General features: G+C 35.9%; 1 protein-coding gene across 3 annotated transcripts in view; it reads left to right on the top strand.

Annotated features, from left to right (window-relative positions):
• NAA25 (N-alpha-acetyltransferase 25, NatB auxiliary subunit) overlaps positions 1-20,312 on the top strand; it is a 59,999-nt gene extending 39,687 nt beyond the window's left edge. For 2 of the 3 annotated variants that reach the window (XM_073222194.1, XM_073222196.1), the window contains exons 16-24: positions 1,571-1,722; positions 2,257-2,382; positions 4,189-4,432; positions 4,853-4,976; positions 5,953-6,018; positions 7,167-7,264; positions 8,352-8,534; positions 13,400-13,546; positions 17,549-20,312. In XM_073222194.1, coding sequence (XP_073078295.1) covers positions 1,571-1,722; positions 2,257-2,382; positions 4,189-4,432; positions 4,853-4,976; positions 5,953-6,018; positions 7,167-7,264; positions 8,352-8,534; positions 13,400-13,546; positions 17,549-17,671 — 1,263 coding nt within the window. In that variant the 3' untranslated portion in view covers positions 17,672-20,312. The remainder of the gene's footprint in view (positions 1-1,570; positions 1,723-2,256; positions 2,383-4,188; positions 4,433-4,852; positions 4,977-5,952; positions 6,019-7,166; positions 7,265-8,351; positions 8,535-13,399; positions 13,547-17,548) is intronic. The other variant, XM_073222195.1, reaches the window with a different exon arrangement.
• Positions 20,313-20,975: the final 663 nt, after the last annotated feature.

Below are 20,975 nucleotides of genomic sequence, written 5' to 3'. Positions count from 1 at the left end.
GAATTTACAATTGTCTGTACACTTAGTAAGACTAGGTTCTTTCTTTTAATCAGCATATTTTGGAACTGTAATTGATAAATTTGATTGGAGTCCCCAAAGTCATATGTTTTTATCCTAATTAATTGCTGGCTCATATGTTCCTAACCAGCTGTATTTTCAAGCTGTAAGTCCCTATCACAAGGGCTGATGGTAAACCTTGCTGTGTTTTCCAAGTCAAGAGGCCATCAGACAGGCATGTGTGTTTAGAGAGTATTCTGGCCTCTTCTTGAAGGGGCGTATCACTGTCCTTTAATCAAGCTAGAAGGTACACTTGAGCTTTTTCAGATAGTCCTTCTTTAAACCTGCAGGATCACAAGTAATCTTTTTAATTTTCTTGTGTCCGTCCGTCTTTAATTTCTCCAGATACTGCAGGCAAACAGCTCGCCGAGGTGTCCCATGGGGGTTTAAAAGCCGCATCGAATGCAGTTGAATTAGCGCCCGTGGCGCAATCCCGCGGCCTGAAATGAACCCTGCGAGGCTGTGTATCAGAGGGTATGTTGTTGACTATTGGCCTATTTTCCTACTGGGCAAATTATTCCGTCATAATGGAGATGGGGGCAGAGCTGACTGAGGTTGTGCAAAAAGACTGGCCTTTCTAGAAAGAGTCCTTGGGGCAGACATCAGCTGTGAGCTTAATACTTTTTCCTTGTCCTGAAAGGGTGCCCTCCTGACTTCTGATCTTGATGACATAGGCCCATACCCATGAACTGTTCTTTCCTGAGATTTTCTTCTATGGTGCCAGAATTTCTGTTGAGAATTCTTTATCTTGCCTCTGTTCACAGTGTTTCATCTGTATATATGTATTAATCTAAAATTAAAGCGCATGTGGTGAGTGTTCCCGTCACTTAATTACTTATGGACTTTTCCAGCAGAGGTCTTAGGTAGTTTGGATGGACAAGAAATCTGGTTCTTGAAGTCTGTCTGCCCTCAGCAAGGATTATGACGTGAATTTTTATAGGTCTTCTATTTGTTGTCTTCTATCCTGATGTAATGCACATATGCCCTATGTTTGTGATAACAGTATTCAGAAATAAAACCAATGAGAAGCCTTTTTCTGAAGGAGAGTTATTCTCTTTTGGGGTGGTGGTGGGGTAAATATTATCTTATGTTTCTGGAACCTTTGTATAAAACAGAGTTTCTTAGGTGCAGAAAAACATGGAGTAATATCCCTTCCACAATGGCACTAATCAAATTTTTGACTGATGTGGTATAACAAAACCTCCGGTCCTGTTGAATTGAAAGATATAACTGCTTAGAGAAAGTCTATGTGGTGGTAGCAGCAACTGGGTTTTATTATTAGTAATATTAGTAAAGAAGACATTTGATATTAGTAAATAAGACAGTATAATAAAAAAGAAAAATAATGTTTTTAAAAGCTGTAGTCTACTTGGTGACCAAGACGTTTAAAGATTAGATTCAACATCTTACTTAATTTTAGTTTGAGTGCTTTGTTTTGTTTTGGCTGGCAAGGTTTGCCTTTGCTGCCTGACTTGTGAAATATTTATACCAAGGTAATGTCTTTCCTTCCCAGACCTCAGAATATATTATTCAAGCTTACAAATATGGTGCATTTGAGAAGATCCCAGAGTTTATCGCGTTTAGGAACAGGCTGAATAATTCTCTTCATTTTGCACAAGTCCGTACTGAACGGATGTTGTTAGACCTTCTACTTGAAGCAAATATGTAAGTATTGCCTAAGAGCTAAAAGGGAACTGAGATATTAGATTAGATGCTGGGAGCCATTAATGGATTCATGGGTGACATTAGCAGGCTTAAGAGAAGGAAAAACGGAAAAAACAGAGCAAGTGGGGGGAATGGGAAAAAAAGGGGTACCTGGTGCATATCATGGGGAGTGATAGAGGACTGCCAGCACCATCTCAGGTTCCATACAGAAGCCAGCTAGGCCATTCTTGTCACCCAGGTCCATAAGGTGTTTACAAGGTTCCCTTACCCTGTATACATAGGATTTCAGTGATTAATGCTGAAATACTTTATTTTGGTAGGGCTTCCAGATGCCTTTCTTTTGCTATGTAGCAGGCAGCATGCTTTGTGCTTGGTTCTATGTCACCTTATATGAGCGTTTACTACTTAATAGGAAATTCTTCCTCCCTTCCTTCTTCTTTCCCTTCCTTTTCAGTAAAGCAAAGTCCTGGCTTATGTATTTTCATGGCTGTTCTACTATTGAAATAATAAATAAATAAATTTTCTGTATCACAGATCAACCAGCTTAGCAGAAAGTATAAAGTCAATGAATCTTCAGCCAGAAGAAGATGACATTCCATGGGAAGCCTTGCGAGACAACAGAGACTTAAATGTTTTCTTTAGCTGGGATCCAAAAGACAGGTAACTGGAATTTAACCCTGAGCAGTTTTCTTTTAAAGAATTAGGATGACTCTGAGAGTTTTTTAAAAATCTTTTTCCACAAACATAACATGTTTGTTGTAGGGATCAGAAGATAATAAGTAAGCCAAAGGAAGAAAATAGATCTCACCCCTGTGTTGGAATTACCTGCTAATATAAAAATTAGATCTTCCTTCACAATAGACATGAGAACAGATTCCAGATGGTCTAAAGGATTATATGCTAAAATTCCTTAGAAATTCTAAAAGAAAATGTATATTTTTAAATGGTTGGGGAGAAAGTCCATCTTGGCATTATATCAAATATGGAAACAGAAGATATGATCTTTGTGTTAGCCTTCTATATAGAAGTGAATTTGTTAATTTATAAGGGCATGTGGTAAATTGGCAAATTTATTCATGTATTAATGTCCTTTATATATAAAGAGAATTCTTAATAAATCAGTAAGAGGATAACTAAAAAACAAATTGGGCAAACTCCTTGACAGGTAGTTCAAAAAAATTCACCTGATTCACCTGATAGTTTTTTTCAGTGTTTTGAACAAATATAAAAACAATTAATACTTGCACTCAGCAAGATTGTGGGGAAAATGGTTGTCATGTATTTACATAGGGGTAAAATCTATATAATCTTCCTATAGGGAATTTTAGTGTATATATCAAGATTTAGAATGCCCTATACCATTCAGTTCATCAGATCTGCTTCTGGGAAAGTGGAACCTAAGGAAATAAGTCCTCAAACATGCAGAAATATGTATATGAGTTCTGAATGTACTGTGATTTGGGGATTGCCAAGACTGCATTCAGTGCTTTGAGACTCAAAAGGAGTCAATATATAGTTGAACTCACAGCTAAGGTTTATAGTAACGAAAGGATACATGACAGGATCAGCAAGGGAAAAAGACACAGGTGGAATCTGGAGAACTCTATGCACAGACTTTCAGTGTTCTCTCCCTCCTGTGAGGGGACATGCCAAGTGTGCTGCTTTTCCTAGCAGTGAAAAATGCAGTTAAGATGTGTGCAGTGTTTCACCCATTAGAGATTTGGTGCACAAAATCTTTTATCGGGTAGTTACATGGATAACCTCTGTCTAACCTGCATCAACATTCCATACTCCCAGAAGGAAAGCAGGTATTCATCATAAACCATATGGTCCGTACAAACAGTCCAGGTACAGTGAGCCACCCTTATTATTTAGAGAATGGTTGGAGTGCCAAGATCCCAGACATGAGGCAGGGGCCAATTTTGTAAGCATGCCTTCCTAAAGATAATTGCCTCAGGCTTGCTTGTGTTAACTCTTTTCTGCATACACTGTCATAAAAAAGATGCACTTGGAAAAATAGTAGAAATATTGTGAGCCCATTTTACTTGTTTAAAATACATCATAATTTTTAGATGCATTTTTGTACATCTGTATTGCAAAAATCTGAAAGGTTCGATATCAGGCTTGTTAGTATTGTGGGTGTTTGGTTATCAGGGAACATTTTCCTTCTGTTTTTTTACTTTACTGTCATTTGAATTTTTTATATATGTATTTTGCCAAAAATATACATGATAAATATTTTATCAGAAAAATAGTGTTAAGGGGAAGATGACCCATTACATAGGCTATCATTCCCATTTTATGCATACTGAAATGGGGACTTGGATGATTTTGGTTTGTCCAAGATCATTCAGCTAGTAAATGAATGCTGGGACCATTCAGACATCTTGCCTGATGAAAGTGAACTTTGAAAGATGTAAAGGCAAATTTGAATAAAATGGATGGTTTTGGATGTTTCTTTTTAAGGGATGTTTCTGAAGAACATAAGAAACTTTCCTTGGAGGAGGAGACCGTGTGGTTAAGAATCCGTTCCTTAACACTGAGGCTTGTCAGTGGACTTCCAAGTCTTAACCACTCTGTGGAGCCAAAGAACTCAGAGAAGACCACTGAGAATGGTGTATCTTCCCGGATTGACATTCTTCGTTTGCTCCTTCAACAGCTGGAGGTGGCCATGGAGACAGGAAAGCGATTTATTGAGAAGGAAATTCAGGTATCATCAGTATGTATTTATCATCAAAGCTGCAGTAAGCTATTGCTGTCTGTCTTTTTAAAAGTAAGAATTTGGGATTGGTGAATACTAAAGAACAGTATTTTGTCCCAGTTTATGGCATCCATAGGAAGAAGAGAAATATTTTTTTTAGATGTGGGGAATTATAGAGACTTCTCAGGGGAAAACCAAAAGCGCCTTTATTTTTTATTTTTTTGGTAATGGTAAATTCTTAGTAACTGTCAACAAATTAATATGGGGTTTCTGTTTTCACCATAATGATTTAGTTATTAATACTTTGTTGATCAATGGTTTGTAACTTAATCACTGAGAGATTTTTTTCCAGTGTTTATAGTCCCTTATTTTCTTATTTTGTCTAAATTTAGATAGAGCTAAAGGACATAACTTTTTTGTCTTTTTCAGTATCCTTTCCTTGGTCCTGTACCTACGAGAATGGCTGGATTCTTTCATTCTGGCTGTTCTCAGTGTCAGACCAGTTCTTTTTATCTTGTTAGTGATATTCATGAGCTGGACGCCAATGGCTTAGGTAAGTATACCCTTGCATGAGTGTATTGCCAGGTCTTCATCATGGAAAACTTCATAAATGCAATGAAATATTTATAACCTCACATATTAGGAAAAATTTGGGAGAGAGAGAAGCTGTTCTTGAAATGTCTGGTTTAATATCCAAAGTAATGTTTTAGAAACGTAAGTCCTTTCCATATTTAAAACCACTTATTAGGTCCAAAAGTTGAAGAAACCTCCGATTTGTTAAAATAATGTTGGATTTTAGGTTGAGTTCTTAAAAAAGGAAGCCCTGAACTTTGTGGAGAAGACTTTTTTTCTAATGCAGTGAAGATCACACAAATATCCTTAAAAATGTTTCCCCCCGCAAATCATAAGTTGTTGATCCTGGTATTTAGTGTATTTGAAGCACATAGGTTTCAAGTCCTAAAGAATTTTAGGTAGTAATTTTGGCAGAAAGGTAATCAGTGCCTTTCTCTTCCTTTTCTCCTTCATTTGCCTTTTCCTTTCCTTCATTTTTCTCTCTCAAAAATGGAATTTGATGCCTATGGTCTTTTTTTTAGAAGTCTAAGGAGTACATAAAGTAGGGGGCAGAAGAGTTAAGATTTTTCTGGGGAGATTCCTAGAAGAGGGATGCCTCTCCTTATTAGGTCTCTTCCAGGGGTTGTCATGATGATTGTAAACTGTCCTGGTGCTGATGAGTGTGATTTGTATTATGTGAATGAGATTTTTTTTCTTTTTTTTCATTAAGGTATTATTGATATACACTCTTAAGAAGGTTTCACATGAAAAACAATGTGTTTACTACATTCACCCATATTATTGAGTCCCTCACCCATACCCCATTGCAGTCACTGTCCATCAATGCCTGTGGTCTTAAGAGAAAAGAAAATATCCTTGCCTGTTAATTGGTTGCAGGTGTTGATCTGATCTTGCTTCTTTATCTTCCTAAAAAACTGGATTGAAAGTTTTTCATTGCTTTTGCTTTTCAATTTTAGAGGATACAGTGGAGATCCAGGAGCGAGTAGAGAATAGTCTTAAGTCTTTACTAGAACAGTTAAAAGGTAAGCATTCTTACTATGGTTGCCTACATTGTATCTGATTATCTGATAGTAGCTCATTTTTTTAAATAGAAATTTGCAAGAGCATTTGAAAGTAATAATGCATACTTTTGGTATTTTTTAAAGACATTTGATTTTAAAACATTTTGTTATAAAATATTAGATACTTATTATAAAACAGCACAGAAGTAGGTATGATCTTTCCCCTTTTCTAGCTCTGTTCCGCTAGAAGAAAATAAGTACTGTTGACATTTTGGAGTCTATACTCCTAGATAGGACCTAAACAGTTAGACATGTGTATATGGAAATACATAGTAGTGGTTTTTTTAACATATGGAAAGTATAATACACGCTTTTCTGACTTTAATGTTTTGTTGTCTTGGACAACTTACCATGTCAGTTACATGTACACCCCGTTTGTTTTGGTGGCTGCATAATATTCCATAGTGTACCAGAGTACCAAATGTATGTATGTACTCCCCCAGATTATATATTATGCACTTGAGTTATTTATAGCTGCATTTATAATAACAAATTTATAAGAATGCTGAAGTGAGCACCTTAGGACACAGCATTTGGGTATTTGCCCATTTCCTTGGGATTAAATTCCTAGAAATGGAATTGTTTGGTAAAAGGATACATGTAAGCATTTTAAATCTGTAAGGACCTTTCTTTTCAAGAGCCTAAATGGTATTTTATGTTATTGCTCAAATGAAGACTAAGAATTAAAAAATGACCAGGATTGTTACAATAAAACATGGTATTTGTTATGAAGGTAATTTCTATCATGTATACTTTTGGTGTTTTAAATCTATTATGGCACAAGTTCTTCTAAATCATTCACTTGAAGTCTTAATTTTATTGTGCCATTGGCCTATTTGTGGAAAGGCTTAGCTGGTGTTTAGACTCTATAATATATAATTCATAAGGCCACCTTTTATATTTTTTGAAGACAATAGAGCAGTAGTCACATGACTTTTTAAAGATCTTAAAATAGATACCCTTTCTTTCTTGCTTGGTTCATTGTGGGGGAAGAACTTTCTGGATTAAGCTTTTTTATGTGCTTATTCTTTATTAGATTGTACATTATGTTCCTAAAAATAGCATTGAAACAGAAGCTGAATAAAACCATAATTTTTTTCTCTTTTCAGATGTTTTCAGTAAATGTAAAGGTGACCTCTTAGAAGTTAAAGATGGTAACTTGAAAACACATCCTACTCTTTTAGAAAATCTAGTCTTCTTTGTTGAGGTATGCTTTTGTTCTTTTCCTGAAAAACTAGATTTTCCTTAATTGAATGCAGGATTAATTTTTCAAAAATTAACAGGGAACAGACACTTTTTACTTATAATTTAATTCCATACCCCTGCCTTGTATTAATTGAAAAGCAGTTTCTGAGCCAGCTCCTTCCAAGAATATCAAGAAAATTTCATTCATACTTCTTAGGTAAATCTTGAAATTTGCTCTACCTGTCTCTAAAGATTCCATAGATTCAGTGTGAATCTAGCTCTTTTCTGTCCATTCTCCCTTCTGGCTCAACTGTTACATATTTTAAGTTAATTCCTCTGGCTTCTTTCAATTGTTTTTGCTATTCAGTAATTACTAAGTTCTGCATTATGAAGGAGAATACAAGAGCTGATGTAGCAAAAGTCTCTCTTCTTTTTTAGCCAGAGAGAAGGCAGCTTGCAAACACTTATAACCCGTTACCTTTCTGTGATAGATTTTACCTTTCTCCCCCTACTAGTCTGAGAGTTTCCTGAAGGCAGTATTCCCTGTTCTGTTTTAAGGTGACTGGTAATGTTTTAAGGTCTAAGACATGGAACAAATGAATGATAATTGCTTGTTTGTGTACATACACACACCTTAGCATAGGAGGAGACATGTAAACACCTAACTTAATGCAAAGAAGGCTATGTGCTGACTAACTTGGGGGATTTCTCTATGTATATTTCTGTTAAGGTTTGCAGGTAAGGCAGTGTCTTAACTGGTTGGAGAGGTGGGTGGGGAGAGGCATATTGTAAAGAGCCTTTGTATTCTGTGCCCCACTTGAGTGAGAAGGATGTTAATAGATCTCCATTTCTGAGTGGAGGATGGGTTTTAGAGGTGGGAAAGCCAGAGGAAAGGATAAAGATGAAAGTTATCCCAATATTCTAACCTGGAGATGATGAAGGCTTGGTTCAATGTGGTGATTAGAGTCGAGAGTTAATAGGAGAAATTGAAGGGATTTGCATAGAAGGACTGTTAGAATTTCTTTGTTTAATCCATAGCCTTTAAATGCTCATGATAGACATCTTAAGTGTAATCCTTATTGATGAATTTTCAATATTTCATCTTTCAGACTATTTCCATTATCCTTTGGGTGTCCAGTTACTGTGAGAGTGTCCTGCGACCATACAAATTAAACTTACAGAAAAAGAAAAAGAAGAAAAAAGAAACCAGCATCATCATGGTAATAGGAGAGAAAACACAAGTAACAACCTGGCCACATGCTGATTTTTCTTTTCACTGTTTTCCTGCTGTTGTAAGAGACTTTAGGATCCTACATACGTTTGTTTTTTTTCTCCCCAGCTTTTAAAAAAATTACATACCTACAGAAAAGCCAAAAGACTAGTATGACACTCCGATATCCTTACCTAAATTTAACACTTGTTAACACTTTGCCACTTTTGCATTCCCTCTCTCTCACCTCCCCCACCTCATTTGTTGAACTATGTAAAAGAAAAGTATAGACTTCTTGATACTCAACACACCAGGATAGAACAAGAGCAGACTCCCACAAAATCATAATACTCAAGAAATTTAATATTGCTATAATAATATAACATCCATACTCAGATTTCCAGTTATTCCAATTATGTCTTTTATAGCCTTTTTCAAAATATTAGAATCCTACAAAGCATTTGACATGGCTTTTAGTTATTATCTCTCTTTAACATCTTTTAATCTAGAACACTTCCTTAGCCTTTTGTTTTGTCTTTATTGTTAAAGAGCCTAGCTAGGCTTTTGGTAGAATGTCCCATAATCTGGTTTTGGCTATTTGTTTAGGCTTAGGTTAAACATAGATGCTTTGTCCTTTTTAGCAGATTAAAACAGGAGGCACTACATTATGTCACATTACTGATGATTTCAGATTTAATTATTTGATAAAGGAAGTGTCTACTGAATTTCTTCATTGTAAGGAATCCATCCCCCTGTTATAAGTAATCTGTGGGATGATGCTTTGAGATTGTGAATGTCCTATTTGCTACCAGCCTTCCACCCATTGGTTTTATCATCTATGGTTCATCTAACCTGATAAATCACCTGTTACATCAGGGTTGCACAATGGTGCTTTAAAAAAAATTGTCGATCCTTTATCATTTATTAGCTGGCTTCCGTAAAATAGAGCTCTCCCACTCCTTCGTGTGTGTGTGTGTGTGTGTGTGTGTGTGTGTGTGTGTGTGTGTGTGTGTGTGTGTTTTGATACTACTATTTGAATATCACTATGGACTTATTCTTTTAAAAATTTATAATCCATTATCATCATTTTCTTTTGGATACTCAAATTTGGCTGATACTCTAAGCTGCTTTCTGTCCTTGAACATGTCTTTATCAGTTTTTGAGCCCTTGCTTTCTGGAACAGCAAGAGAGTTCCAAGCACTTTGTACTTTCCCATTGAACTGATATGAGACACTTTTTTCAAGGAGGCCTGGTTTCTTTATGGGGAATGGTATTTGAAAACCAAGATCTAAATAGGTGTGAGATGTACTAGCTGCCATGGGGGTTTCAGTGCTTCTAGTTTATATTAGTGGAGAGAGACAGGAAATGTATGTACACACACAACCACACATGAAGAGTTTAAATAATTCTTACTGATACACTTCCAGTTCCTGTCCAGCATCACAGTGTTGTTCTTTCTGTTCCTTCCCTCATTCCATATTTGTAGCTTCCTTTTTATAATGTGAGACCCCTGGTTCCCAACAGCATCAGTGTATTTATTCTTTTGCTGTTTTACAATAAATACTAAATAGTTTTGGAATTAGTACATCAGTTTAACTACTAGTTCCAATAACCCAATTTTTTGCAGTTTTTTTTGTACTTACAATATGTTACAGGAAATATAGACACTTGAGGTACTCTAAAAGCACTGGAATTAAAAACAGATTATATTATTAGCTAAATAAAGTTCATTTATTTCTGTATTCGATTTTGGATTTCCACCCATCTTCATTAAGTTTCAAATGTGTAAAACATTAACATGTGTATCCTTTTAATAAGGAAAGTTACTTAGGATTCATTCTGTATGTTGTTTTATTAATACTGGAATTTATCCTATCACTGTTAATAGATTTTTATTCACTATAGCAATATAGTAACCATTGTCATTTTCAAACGTTTATGGTTTTAGTAGTAATACTGATTTCTGCACAATTCAGTAACAATTCAGGAATTCTTTAGATCTGACACAGTGCTAGGTGTTACCATTCATTCAAAAACAAAGGGTACTTAGATTTGGATGAGGGGCTAAATGAAAGAAACTTCTCTCCATTTTATTCAATATAATTTAACAGATGAGTGCAAAGTTTGAAAGTGTAGATCAGACTTTCTCTGTTACTCTCTCTTTTAACGGAAGCCTACACTTCTAAAACCTATCAAATAGCCTTTTGGTATTTGAACTTTGTGGGGGGTTTTGTAGCTGTTGCTTTTCTAATTTCCAATACTGAGGCCAGTATCAAAGTAATCTAAAGGTGTGAATAAAGTGAAGATCATTTATACTCCTCTGAAAGTGATAACCACTGCAGACAAATCAGAATCATCCTCTAGAAGGTTCTGCCTCTTGCCTATTTTTTTGTTTTCACTTAACAGGGTATCTTAGACATCCCTTTGTTTCAGTAAATACAGATGTATTTCATTACTTTTAATAGTGATATGCCAATAATTATACCATTTAATTCAGTTGACAAATATTTTGTTGATTCTAATTTTTTATTTACAAGTAGTGCTAATAAAATATGGACAGATACACAAAGATGAAATTATAATATGATTTTCTTAGAATATCTTTTAAATCTGAAATTACTATGTCTGTATATTTTTGCATTCCCCAACTGTTGTGTCTATTATCTTTACCCATCTGATAGGCAAACATTGGTATTCCTTTTTTTCCAATTGTTTTTTAAAAATCCCATTCATGTTGAACCTTCAAAGACAACTTTTTAAAAATTTTTTATTAAGGTATCATTGATATTGTAATCTTATGAAGGTTTCACATGAGCAACATTGTGGTTACTACATTCACCCATATTATCAAGTCCCCCCCACACACCCCATTGCAGTCACTGTCCATCAACATAGTAAGATGCTGTAGAGTCACTACTTGTCTTCTCTGTGCTATACTGCTTTCTCCGCGACCCCCCTACATTATGTGTTAATCATAATGCCCTTTAATCCCCTCAAAGAAGACTTCTTGAGTGAAAAACTAGCCTTACTAGTTGATTAGCCAGGTTTCTTGTGTTTACATATTTTTTTAACCTGTATCATATGTTGCTGGGATTTCTTTGCTGTTTTTTCTCCTCCTTTCTTTGCCCAAGTTTTCTATTGCAGTAGTAATGTTTTTCCTATTGACATGTTTTGAGCTATTGAGCTCTTAAACATAATTGTATTATTAAATCCTGTATCCTGTATCATGCAATTTTTCAGTTATTTGCTTTTAACTTGAGTCGTTTTTTTGCCAACATAATAGTGTTTTTTTTGGTTTTTTGGTATCATTAATCTACAATTACATGAGGAACATTATGTTTACTAGACTTTCCCCTTCACCAAGTCACCCCCGCAAACCCCATTATAGTCACTGTCCATCAGCGTAGTAAGATGCTGTAGAATCATTACTTGTCTTCTCTGTGTTGCAAAGCCCTCCCTGTGCCTCCCCCCACTTATACATGCTAATCATAATGCCCCCTTTCTTCCCCCCTTCCCCCTTATCCCTCCCTTCCCACCCATCCTCCCCAGACCCTTTCCCTTTGGTAACTGTTAGTCCAATCTTGGGTTCTGTGATTCTGCTGCTGTTTTGTTCCTTCAGTTTTTTTCTTTGTTCTTATACTCTACATATGAGTGAAATCATTTGGTACTTGTCTTTCTCTGCCTGGCTTATTTCACTGAGCATAATACACTCTAGCTTCATCCATGTTGTTGCAAATGATAGGATTTGTTTTCTTCTTATGGCTGACTAATATTCCATTGTGTATATGTACTACATCTTCTTTATCCATTCATCTACTGATGGACACTTAGGTTGCTTCCATTTCTTGGCTATTGTAAATAGTGCTGCGATAAACATAGGGGTGCATCTGTCTTTTTCAGACTGGGCTGCTGCATTCTTAGGGTAAATTCCTAGAAGTGAAATTCCTGGGTCAAATGGTATTTCTATTTTGAGCTTTTTGAGGAACCTCCATACTGCTTTCCACAATGGTTGAAATAGTTTACATTCCCACCAGCAATGTAGGAGGGTTCCCCTTTCTCCAGAGCTTCGCAACATAATGTTTTTAAAAGCAAGATTTAAAAGAAAAATGATTCCTAGCTTAATAAAATGTTTAGAAAGTCTTTTTTTAAAATTTATGATTGCAGAAGTTATTACCTAAACTTTCTTCTGATGCTTTGATGGATTTTTAAAAATTTAAGTATTTAATCTATCTGGAATATATTTTGGTATTTACATTTTTATTTATCTTATATTTCCAAATATCTACCTAGTTGTCTCAATACCATCCATCCACTTGAAACCATGGTTTTGAAATGTCACTATTTAAATTCCCCTATATTCCTCAGTCTGCCTTGGGATTTGTTTTCTTTCACTCTTAGTCACTTTACTTATTAACCAATACCATCTAGATTTAATGGGACTTCAGAATATACTCTAATACCTATTAGAGCAAGTTCCCCTTAATTACTCTTTTTTCATAATTTTTTGGCTGTTCTCAACCATTGTTTCATTAGAACTTAGGATATTCCACTCTGTTATTAACATTAGAGGAAATCTGAAAAACATGAAGAGAAGAAATGGAAGTCTTGATTCTTCTTTATGAATTGTTACAGGAGATTCCCAGCCTCAAGTTGAGTAATGACCAACTGAGATTACTTTCTATTCATTTTTCATCTCCAGTTCTCCAGCGTGAAATAAAACTTCATTAAAAAAAAAAAGCTTAAGTCATTGTTGCTTAGTTAGCATTATTTGGTGGCAGTTAAATTTAACCTTGGTTTGAGATACTGTCAATATTCAAAACTGTCCATCTGTGTTCTTGTTACTAGCATTAGGTATTGCTATAGCATGAAGTTAGTATAGCTTATTTGATGCAAGTATGGGAAATATGTTTGATAATCTTTTGGATTTTTAAAAATCTTTTTTTACAGCCACCTGTCCTTACCGGTTTCCAAGACTACGTGACTGGGCTTCAGACTTTAATTTCTAATGTTGTGGATCATATTAAAGGGCTTGAAACACATCTAATTGCACTTAAACTTGAAGAACTTATTTTAGAAGACACTTCTCTCTCACTGGTAAGAGACTGTAGGCTATCAGTAATAAGCTATATAAAGATTTTCAGATGTTCTTATCTTTATCACAAGGACAAGTTAATTTTCCATTCATCATTCTCTCCTTATAGGACTTGTGATTAGAAGGTGCTGCCAGTAGTTTTTTGTTGTGTTGTTGGCATTGGTGGGTGTTCCCCTACTTCTACCCCATACCTCCTTTCTATATATTTTTGGGATTGTTCTTTTACTGTAGAAACTAATAAACTAATGATGAATTGGTGAGTGGTAGAATTAGTACTGTCACTGTTTTGAGCACCTGAGGAAAATAGCCACACTTTTGGATCCAGGGACAGTCTCCTTGATTGAGAACTTACCTGCCACTGGGATGGCTGGCTTCTTTACCAGCCCAGCAGTTACTACCCGAACAAGGAGAGATGCTAGACATCAGAAATAATTTTCGGTAGTAGTTCGGTTAGAGCAAGCCAGCCAAGAAAGGAATGGAACCAAGTTTGGAATCAAAGGTACCAGTCATCAGATTTCTCCTTAGTAATTTTAGGTTGATTTCTTAAAATTCTGTTAGTAAAGTTTTGCCTTTCAAATGTCGATTCTTTTTAAAAATTAAATAAAGGCTTCTGTCTGAAATAATTGAAGATTTAATGGTGTCAGGTGAGTTAATATTTACCAGCCTGAAGTAGGTCTAGGATTTTGATAGGGGTCAGAAGGGCAATGGTTGGAGCCACCCATTTATAGTTGCTCCAATGATGAAATGCTGGTCTTGAGGGAATGCTTCTCTTGAGTAGTTTCTCTGACCTAAGCCTTTGCTGCTGAAGGAGCTCATACAGTAATCTCAGAGCAGCCATTACCACAGCCCTAGACTCCACACATACCTTCCTAGGGAAGGCAGTGAGTAGAATCTTGCTTGGCACACCAGCTTTGAAAAATTGTGAGCCCCTCTTGTAAAGTTTCAATTCATTAGAGCTTTGAAGAAGGGGCTTACTGTGGGAAGGGGCTCAGAGCATTTAACATTTCCAAGGATTGATTAAAGAAAGCAGACGTGTTGAGATGTGAAACTGAGTTTGGTTTTAGCTAGTTAAGATGTATATTCTGTGCTTTCCTGTGTATATTAGAATGAATATAGACCTCACTGGTGATTAGAAGTATAATTGATGGATTTAATTCTTTAGCATTTTGTCTTCCTTTTTTAAGCCTTAGGTTGTTTTGAAAAGTAAAAAATGCACATAGTAAAAAAATTCAAAGAATACAAAAAGACTATATTCCCTTCTCATTCTAACCCATTCCCTAGTTCCCTTTCCAAGAAGGAACCACTGTTATCTCTTGAGTTAGATAACCCATCTGTAAGCATATTATCTATTCCCTCCCCCAACCCCTGGCCTTTAAATACACATGATAGCATACTATACACATTGGTTTGTCTCTTGCTTTTTATACTTAGTCTTTAGGAGATCCTTACATTATGAGCACTTATTTACCTTATTCTTTTTAACTGCTCCATACTATATCACTATTTCTTTACACATAAAATGTATGTTAGAGGATTAGAACATAGAGAATAGTACCTTGTAGCTGCCAGGCCCAAATTAGTCCCAGTCTCATCCTCCAAGAACCATCTCCACTTCACCCTCCTCTTTCTCTACCTGCCATTAGCCTTTATGACTTCTGGCACATGGGTACCCACTGAAGGTCTAGTGATTGAAACCTTGAGAAATAAGTACATCTAGCAGGATTCTAGCCTTCTGTCTCCCACTTGCACTCCACTTGGAAAGAAAGGACATTTGCTGGTCCTTTTGGAACACTTTTACATGTAAAGAAATGTATATGTGGTCAATTTGGAGCTGTTTTAAGTTTTTGGTTTTTAGACCAAATCCAAACGCATTCTCCAAACTCTTATTCCCATTTCTGAATACTATAGAAAAACAAATTATTTTTGTACCTGTTTTTTAAAAAACAAAATATTGACGATCACTCACTTGAATAAATGTCAATTCCTCCATGTGGTTGAACTTTGTAGGGTGTTAATAGGTAGATAAAGATTTATTGAGCTCACTCTGGTTGGGCTACATGCTTACAGAAGTACAATGATAAAGACCTGACTATAGAAAGATGCATACAAATTACCTTAAATTGGAGAGACGGTATAGGCGCAAAAATCTGAGCAAGTCAAAAAGTCTTACTGGAGAGGGGACATTTGAGGATTAATAAATTTTTATCAGCATACAGGAATGGATGGAAGGAATCCCAAGCAGAAGGAGGCAGACAAATGCTTGGAGGCAGAAAAACGAGCTGTGTGGAGTACCATTATATCAGTTGGCAGAGCCAGAGTGCATGTATGTGGAAGGATGGCAGATAGGAAGGTGACAGGCACAGTACCCCTACTGTTGTGTCTGCCTCATGAAATGAGGAATAAGATTTCTTATTTTAAGTATTCTAAAGGTTATCCTCAACTTCGGGCTACTCTCTAGATTTCTCAAGCCCTGGCTGTGCCCTCATCTTTTGACTTATGAGAAAGTCACTTAACCTCTCTGGGCCTCAATTTCTTTATCTATAAAATGGAAATCGTAATACCTACTTAGAAGAGGGTTATAGTGAGGATTAAACAGCTCAGTAATAGCTTTATATTGCTTACTTTGGTTAAAGTCATGATACATACACTGAGCAGCATTGCCACCAAATACAGGATCCATGTCATACTGAGTACTTGTCTTTTAGTTTAAAAAGAAAATCTCTTCTTTTCCATTAGGCTCACTTTTTTTTTCCTTACTTTCTTTCTAAACTTAAAACACTGTGAATAAGGGTGCCAGATGACTTCCTCCAGTCCTGGTCCCCTTTCCTCTTCTCTAGGAGTATCCACTGAAGCTGGTTGTGTGCCAAGACAGTTGCCCCCTCCGCCCTGCCCCACACCCTGACTCGTTTTATACTCAGAGAGAAAATAAACAGTATTATTTGTATCTTATTTAAACCATCAGGTTTTTAATGTAACTTTATAATGTACTCCAATATCTGTTGAGTTTTTAAAAGGTAAATGATATACTGTTTTATTCTGAAGCTTTTTTTTTTTTTACTCAACCTTATATTGAAGAGATCTGTTTAGGCTAATGCATGGAGGTCAATTTGTTCTTTTAAACGTGTATAGTATTTAAAATATGAATTCACCACAGCCATTGGATATTTTAGGTTGTTTCTGTTCATTTACATACATTATTGAATGGAATGTATTTGTACAACCTTCTTATTCATATTTGTATTTCTAAGGTACAGGAGGTTTCAAGTAGTTGGGTCATAAGGTGTGCTTACCTGGTTTCTTCTGGCTTTTGCAATACTGCCAGTTTTGTGTAAACCCAACCAGTTCTCAACCAAACTCTTTTCTATATTTGAACATTCCGTCTCCTTTGTTTTTTGTGGTCCCAAACACAGGTCAAATGTGCAGCAAATACTTAACATATCTGAGTATCCTTAGGAAAGCTTTGGTCTGTTTTTAGTTGTTTAGCCACTGGGATCTGTGGATTTCATCAGTGTGGAAGTATGTAGGGAGACCTGTCAGTATTGTAACTAGAAAAGATTATGCTGGTGAATTTGAACCTTTTTAAAAAGTGACTGATAATGTTCAAATTAATAATAATTTTTTCCCCTGATGAAACTAATAATCAGAAATCTCAATTTTTCTACTTTGTACAGCTCATAAGTGATTATATGTCCAAACTACTTAGTAATAATTTTCTACTTTTTCTTGAAAACTAGTAATCAGAAATCTGTTTTTTTGACTTTATATAATAACTTCTAACAAAGTTCCTTGAAAGAATAATGATGCTAAAGCAACAGGGTGTCAGTGAAAAATCACATGGAGAATTATACATCCATCATGAGCTTTAACATTCTTTGCATTTTATGAAATTGGATGGAGCTTGCAATGAGACCAAAGGTGTAATGTGATTGTAATTTATGTCTTCAGAACTATAATCTGAGAGAATGCTTTCTGAGCAAGATCACTAATTGTTGTCTCATTTGTAGGAAGAGAAAAAATTTTCAAAGACTGTGCAAGGGAAGGTGCAGAGCAGTTATCTGCACTCACTTCTGGAAATTGGGGAGCTGCTGAAAAAAAGACTTGAGACCACAAAGAAACTAAAAATTTAGGGAAGTGTGAACCACAGGCACTGATGACTCCACAACAGAAAATGACATCATCTTCCCAGGCAAAACTACATCTGGTTGACCATCATTTTAATCCAGAACTTCCTCATAAAATGCATGAAGGACTTTGATTGTGAATTAATTTTTTAGGTATTAAATGTATACAGCTGATTAAATTATTGTATATAAACCAGAAGCAGGACCCTCATCTGGGTTTGACCACTTTTTATACATGTTCATATGCATATGGCAGCCACAAGAGAGCCCCACTTTTCTTCTTCCCTCCCATCACCAGAAACATTTGGTGGGGTTAGGGGTCCTGTAAAAGCAGCAATAGAAATTAAGCATAAAGCATCAACCTCAGAGCAGCTGAATGGCCCTATTATTAGCAGTGGGTGTTTTGGTCTGGCCCTTAAGCCTTAGGAAGCAAAGTAGAGGGGGACCGTAATTGAACTCAGGCCCTTCCACATCAGCAGTTCATTTTTGAGGCTTCCTCAGCTGGTTGGCTCCCACAGAACCCAAGGCAGGTGAAAAGGTCTCAGATGAAATTTGACATAAGCACCTGTCACTGAAGGGCACCACTCAGACACAGGTGTTCCATTTTGCCTGAATAGTCCGACAGCCAAGACTCTAACCTAGTTCCTGTGGAGTTAATTCGTTAACTTACAGCTGTTCGGAGGGGCAAGCAGTGCAGACCACTTGTAATCCTGCCCAGGACTAGCTTTCTTTCATCCATCTTTGGGAAAGATGGGAATCACTTTAAAGAGGTGTACATAATTTATGCAGGCAAGTCTAATGCCAATGTCATTGGTTTTGTGAGATATATATATATATATGTATATGCTTTTACATATATACATATGTGTATTTTCAAGTATATGTGTATATACTTGTTTATGTGTATATACACATTTGCACTTGAAAATGAAGATTTAATACTTTACTGTTTTTTAAGTGGGGGGTTTGGGAAGGAAGGAATATATATATAAGAACTTAACCTAGGTTTTAAGTTTTAGGGTGGGAAAAGAGATGTCCATTAGGTTTGACGTTCAGTGTACTTCAAACTTGAGAGTTCCACCAGGATGGTGTTTACATTATCCACTTGGAGCTCCCCAAGACTATAGCTTCAAGGGTTGGTCTGACAGAAAAGATAAACATTGCTCTTGAAAATGTTATACAGTTTATACAATTGCTTTGATAACTTTTGTGTTTGAATCTGTGCTTCTGTTTTTGGGCTTTGTTACTCAAATACTGTTTAAGTTAGTGATTCTGTAAGAGCAAAGAAATGAATTTGTTGAGGAAATGCAAGCATGTGATAGAGGATTAGTCTTGAAGACCTTAAAAGCCGTTACAACTCCCTTCTCCAGTGAAATGTGATCCTTTTTTCTTTAAAAAGCAACCAAAAGAGCGCTTGGGAAATCTCCGTATGCAAAACAAATGCATTTTTGTCCTTGACTTCTCATTTTGACTTTCTTTGACTCAAATCAGTTTGATAGGGTGATTAATCTGTTTAAACTTCCAAGAAAATATTTTTAGAAAATTACATTACCTGTTTAAAATAAGATGTTAGAAATCCTATCCCATCAAGTAATTTCAAGAAATTCTTTCTGATATATATTGGCAGCTACAGTTCTCACACCCATCCCAAACGGAAGAACTGCTTTGAACAGATGAATTGAAAATTCTGATTGATTCTAAATTTGATTTAATGACAACATATCATAATTTCATAAAACTAAGGCCTATTTAGATGGAACTTTGCGTGTGTATGGCATGTGTTCTTGAAATGATGTTTCTTTTAGTAGCCAAAAGTATTGTACATAGAAATAGAAATGTTCTTTCAAACAAGTGTGTCAACCAACAATGATCAGATTAGCATGTGTGTGCTCAGTGGGCTGGCCTTGGTCCTCAGGGACAGTGCTGGACTCCAGTGGTCTACCTAACTACTAGTCTCTTGCCTGGGGGCATCTGGGACCACTACTGGTTTTAGTGACACATAATGTTACATCAAGGTTATGCTTCATTACTTGCTGGATTTTCCTACTAATTGTAGCATTTCAATTAGATCCAACCTCTTAATGAAATTATGCAGAAATGGACAATATCTTTTATTGATCTGTTCCTTTGGAAACTGTCATGCACTATAAATTGTGTACAGTTAAAAAATATATATTCTTACATGAGTAAAAAGCACCCTCTCCAGCAATTGTATATCATTGGAATTTGAAGAGAATTCCCAAATAACCCATTGCTGCTGCTGCTGTTTTTGATCTGTGTGGGGTTTTTTTTTTTTGTTGTGTTCTGTTTGTTTTTGTGTGGTAAGTTGATATTTCAAGAAAAAAAGAGAAAAAACACGACTACTGTTTACAGACTGAAAAATTGCTTTTTATACTACTGAGATCCTAAGTTAAGACTCTCCAAAGCAAACATTTGGTTTAAATCATTTATCTGATGTGGATAAAAGGTAGATGAATTTTTAGTGTTCTCCACATAATGGAAAATGTACAATGCTTAGTGTTGCCCATTAATTTTGTGTATTTTCATACTTTTAATTGTTCAAAATTGCATTATATTTTGCAATCACTATGTTCAGTCTGGATTTGTCTTTCATTTAAACTTTTAATATAAAAGGAGTTTCAATGTCTATGGCCTTGTTATTGAAACTCTTCCTACTTGATGTTATTTATTAATGTGGGAAGTATATATTCTTCCTTCTTTAGGATTAAGTGGAGCATAGGAAATATGCTTTAAACTGGATGGGTTTATATAAACACTTCCATTTTAATTTGGCTTCTCTGCCTGGTTCATTTGTGTTCGGATTCCTAGAAGCCACAAACTTTTAAATGTTGTATTTTGTCTCAATTTTGTAGTATTCCTCAGGAAAATTGTATTAGTGAGTTAAAATTTTTACTCCAAGGCCACTAGTCTAGAAGTTTAAAGGTACCTTGCATGCTAGCATTCACGAATTCAACATACACATATTGAGCACTTATTTACTATGTGCCAGATTCCATTTTAGGCTCTTCTGATAGAACGGTAAACAAGATCCCCTATCCTAGTAGTGGCTGAGGTAGGGTTAGGGACAATACAAATTAATATTAGTTGTAATTAAGACCTGTTTAATAAAGTTAAGTCAGGGTATGTGATAGACTGAGTCATGAGACGACCTCTTGGAGGTGCCTGCCATCTGACCTCAGTGATGGAGTCAACCATGGAAAAGGTACGCAAGTACAGAAGCCCCAAGGCAGGGAATTGCAGAGCACATTCCAGTGATGACGAAGAGGCTCTAGTGGCTGGGACTCAATGA

Source organism: Manis javanica, chromosome 15 (assembly GCF_040802235.1).
Source record: "Manis javanica isolate MJ-LG chromosome 15, MJ_LKY, whole genome shotgun sequence".
Lineage (NCBI taxonomy): Eukaryota > Metazoa > Chordata > Mammalia > Pholidota > Manidae > Manis > Manis javanica.
This window is presented reverse-complemented; position numbering and strand designations above follow the sequence as displayed.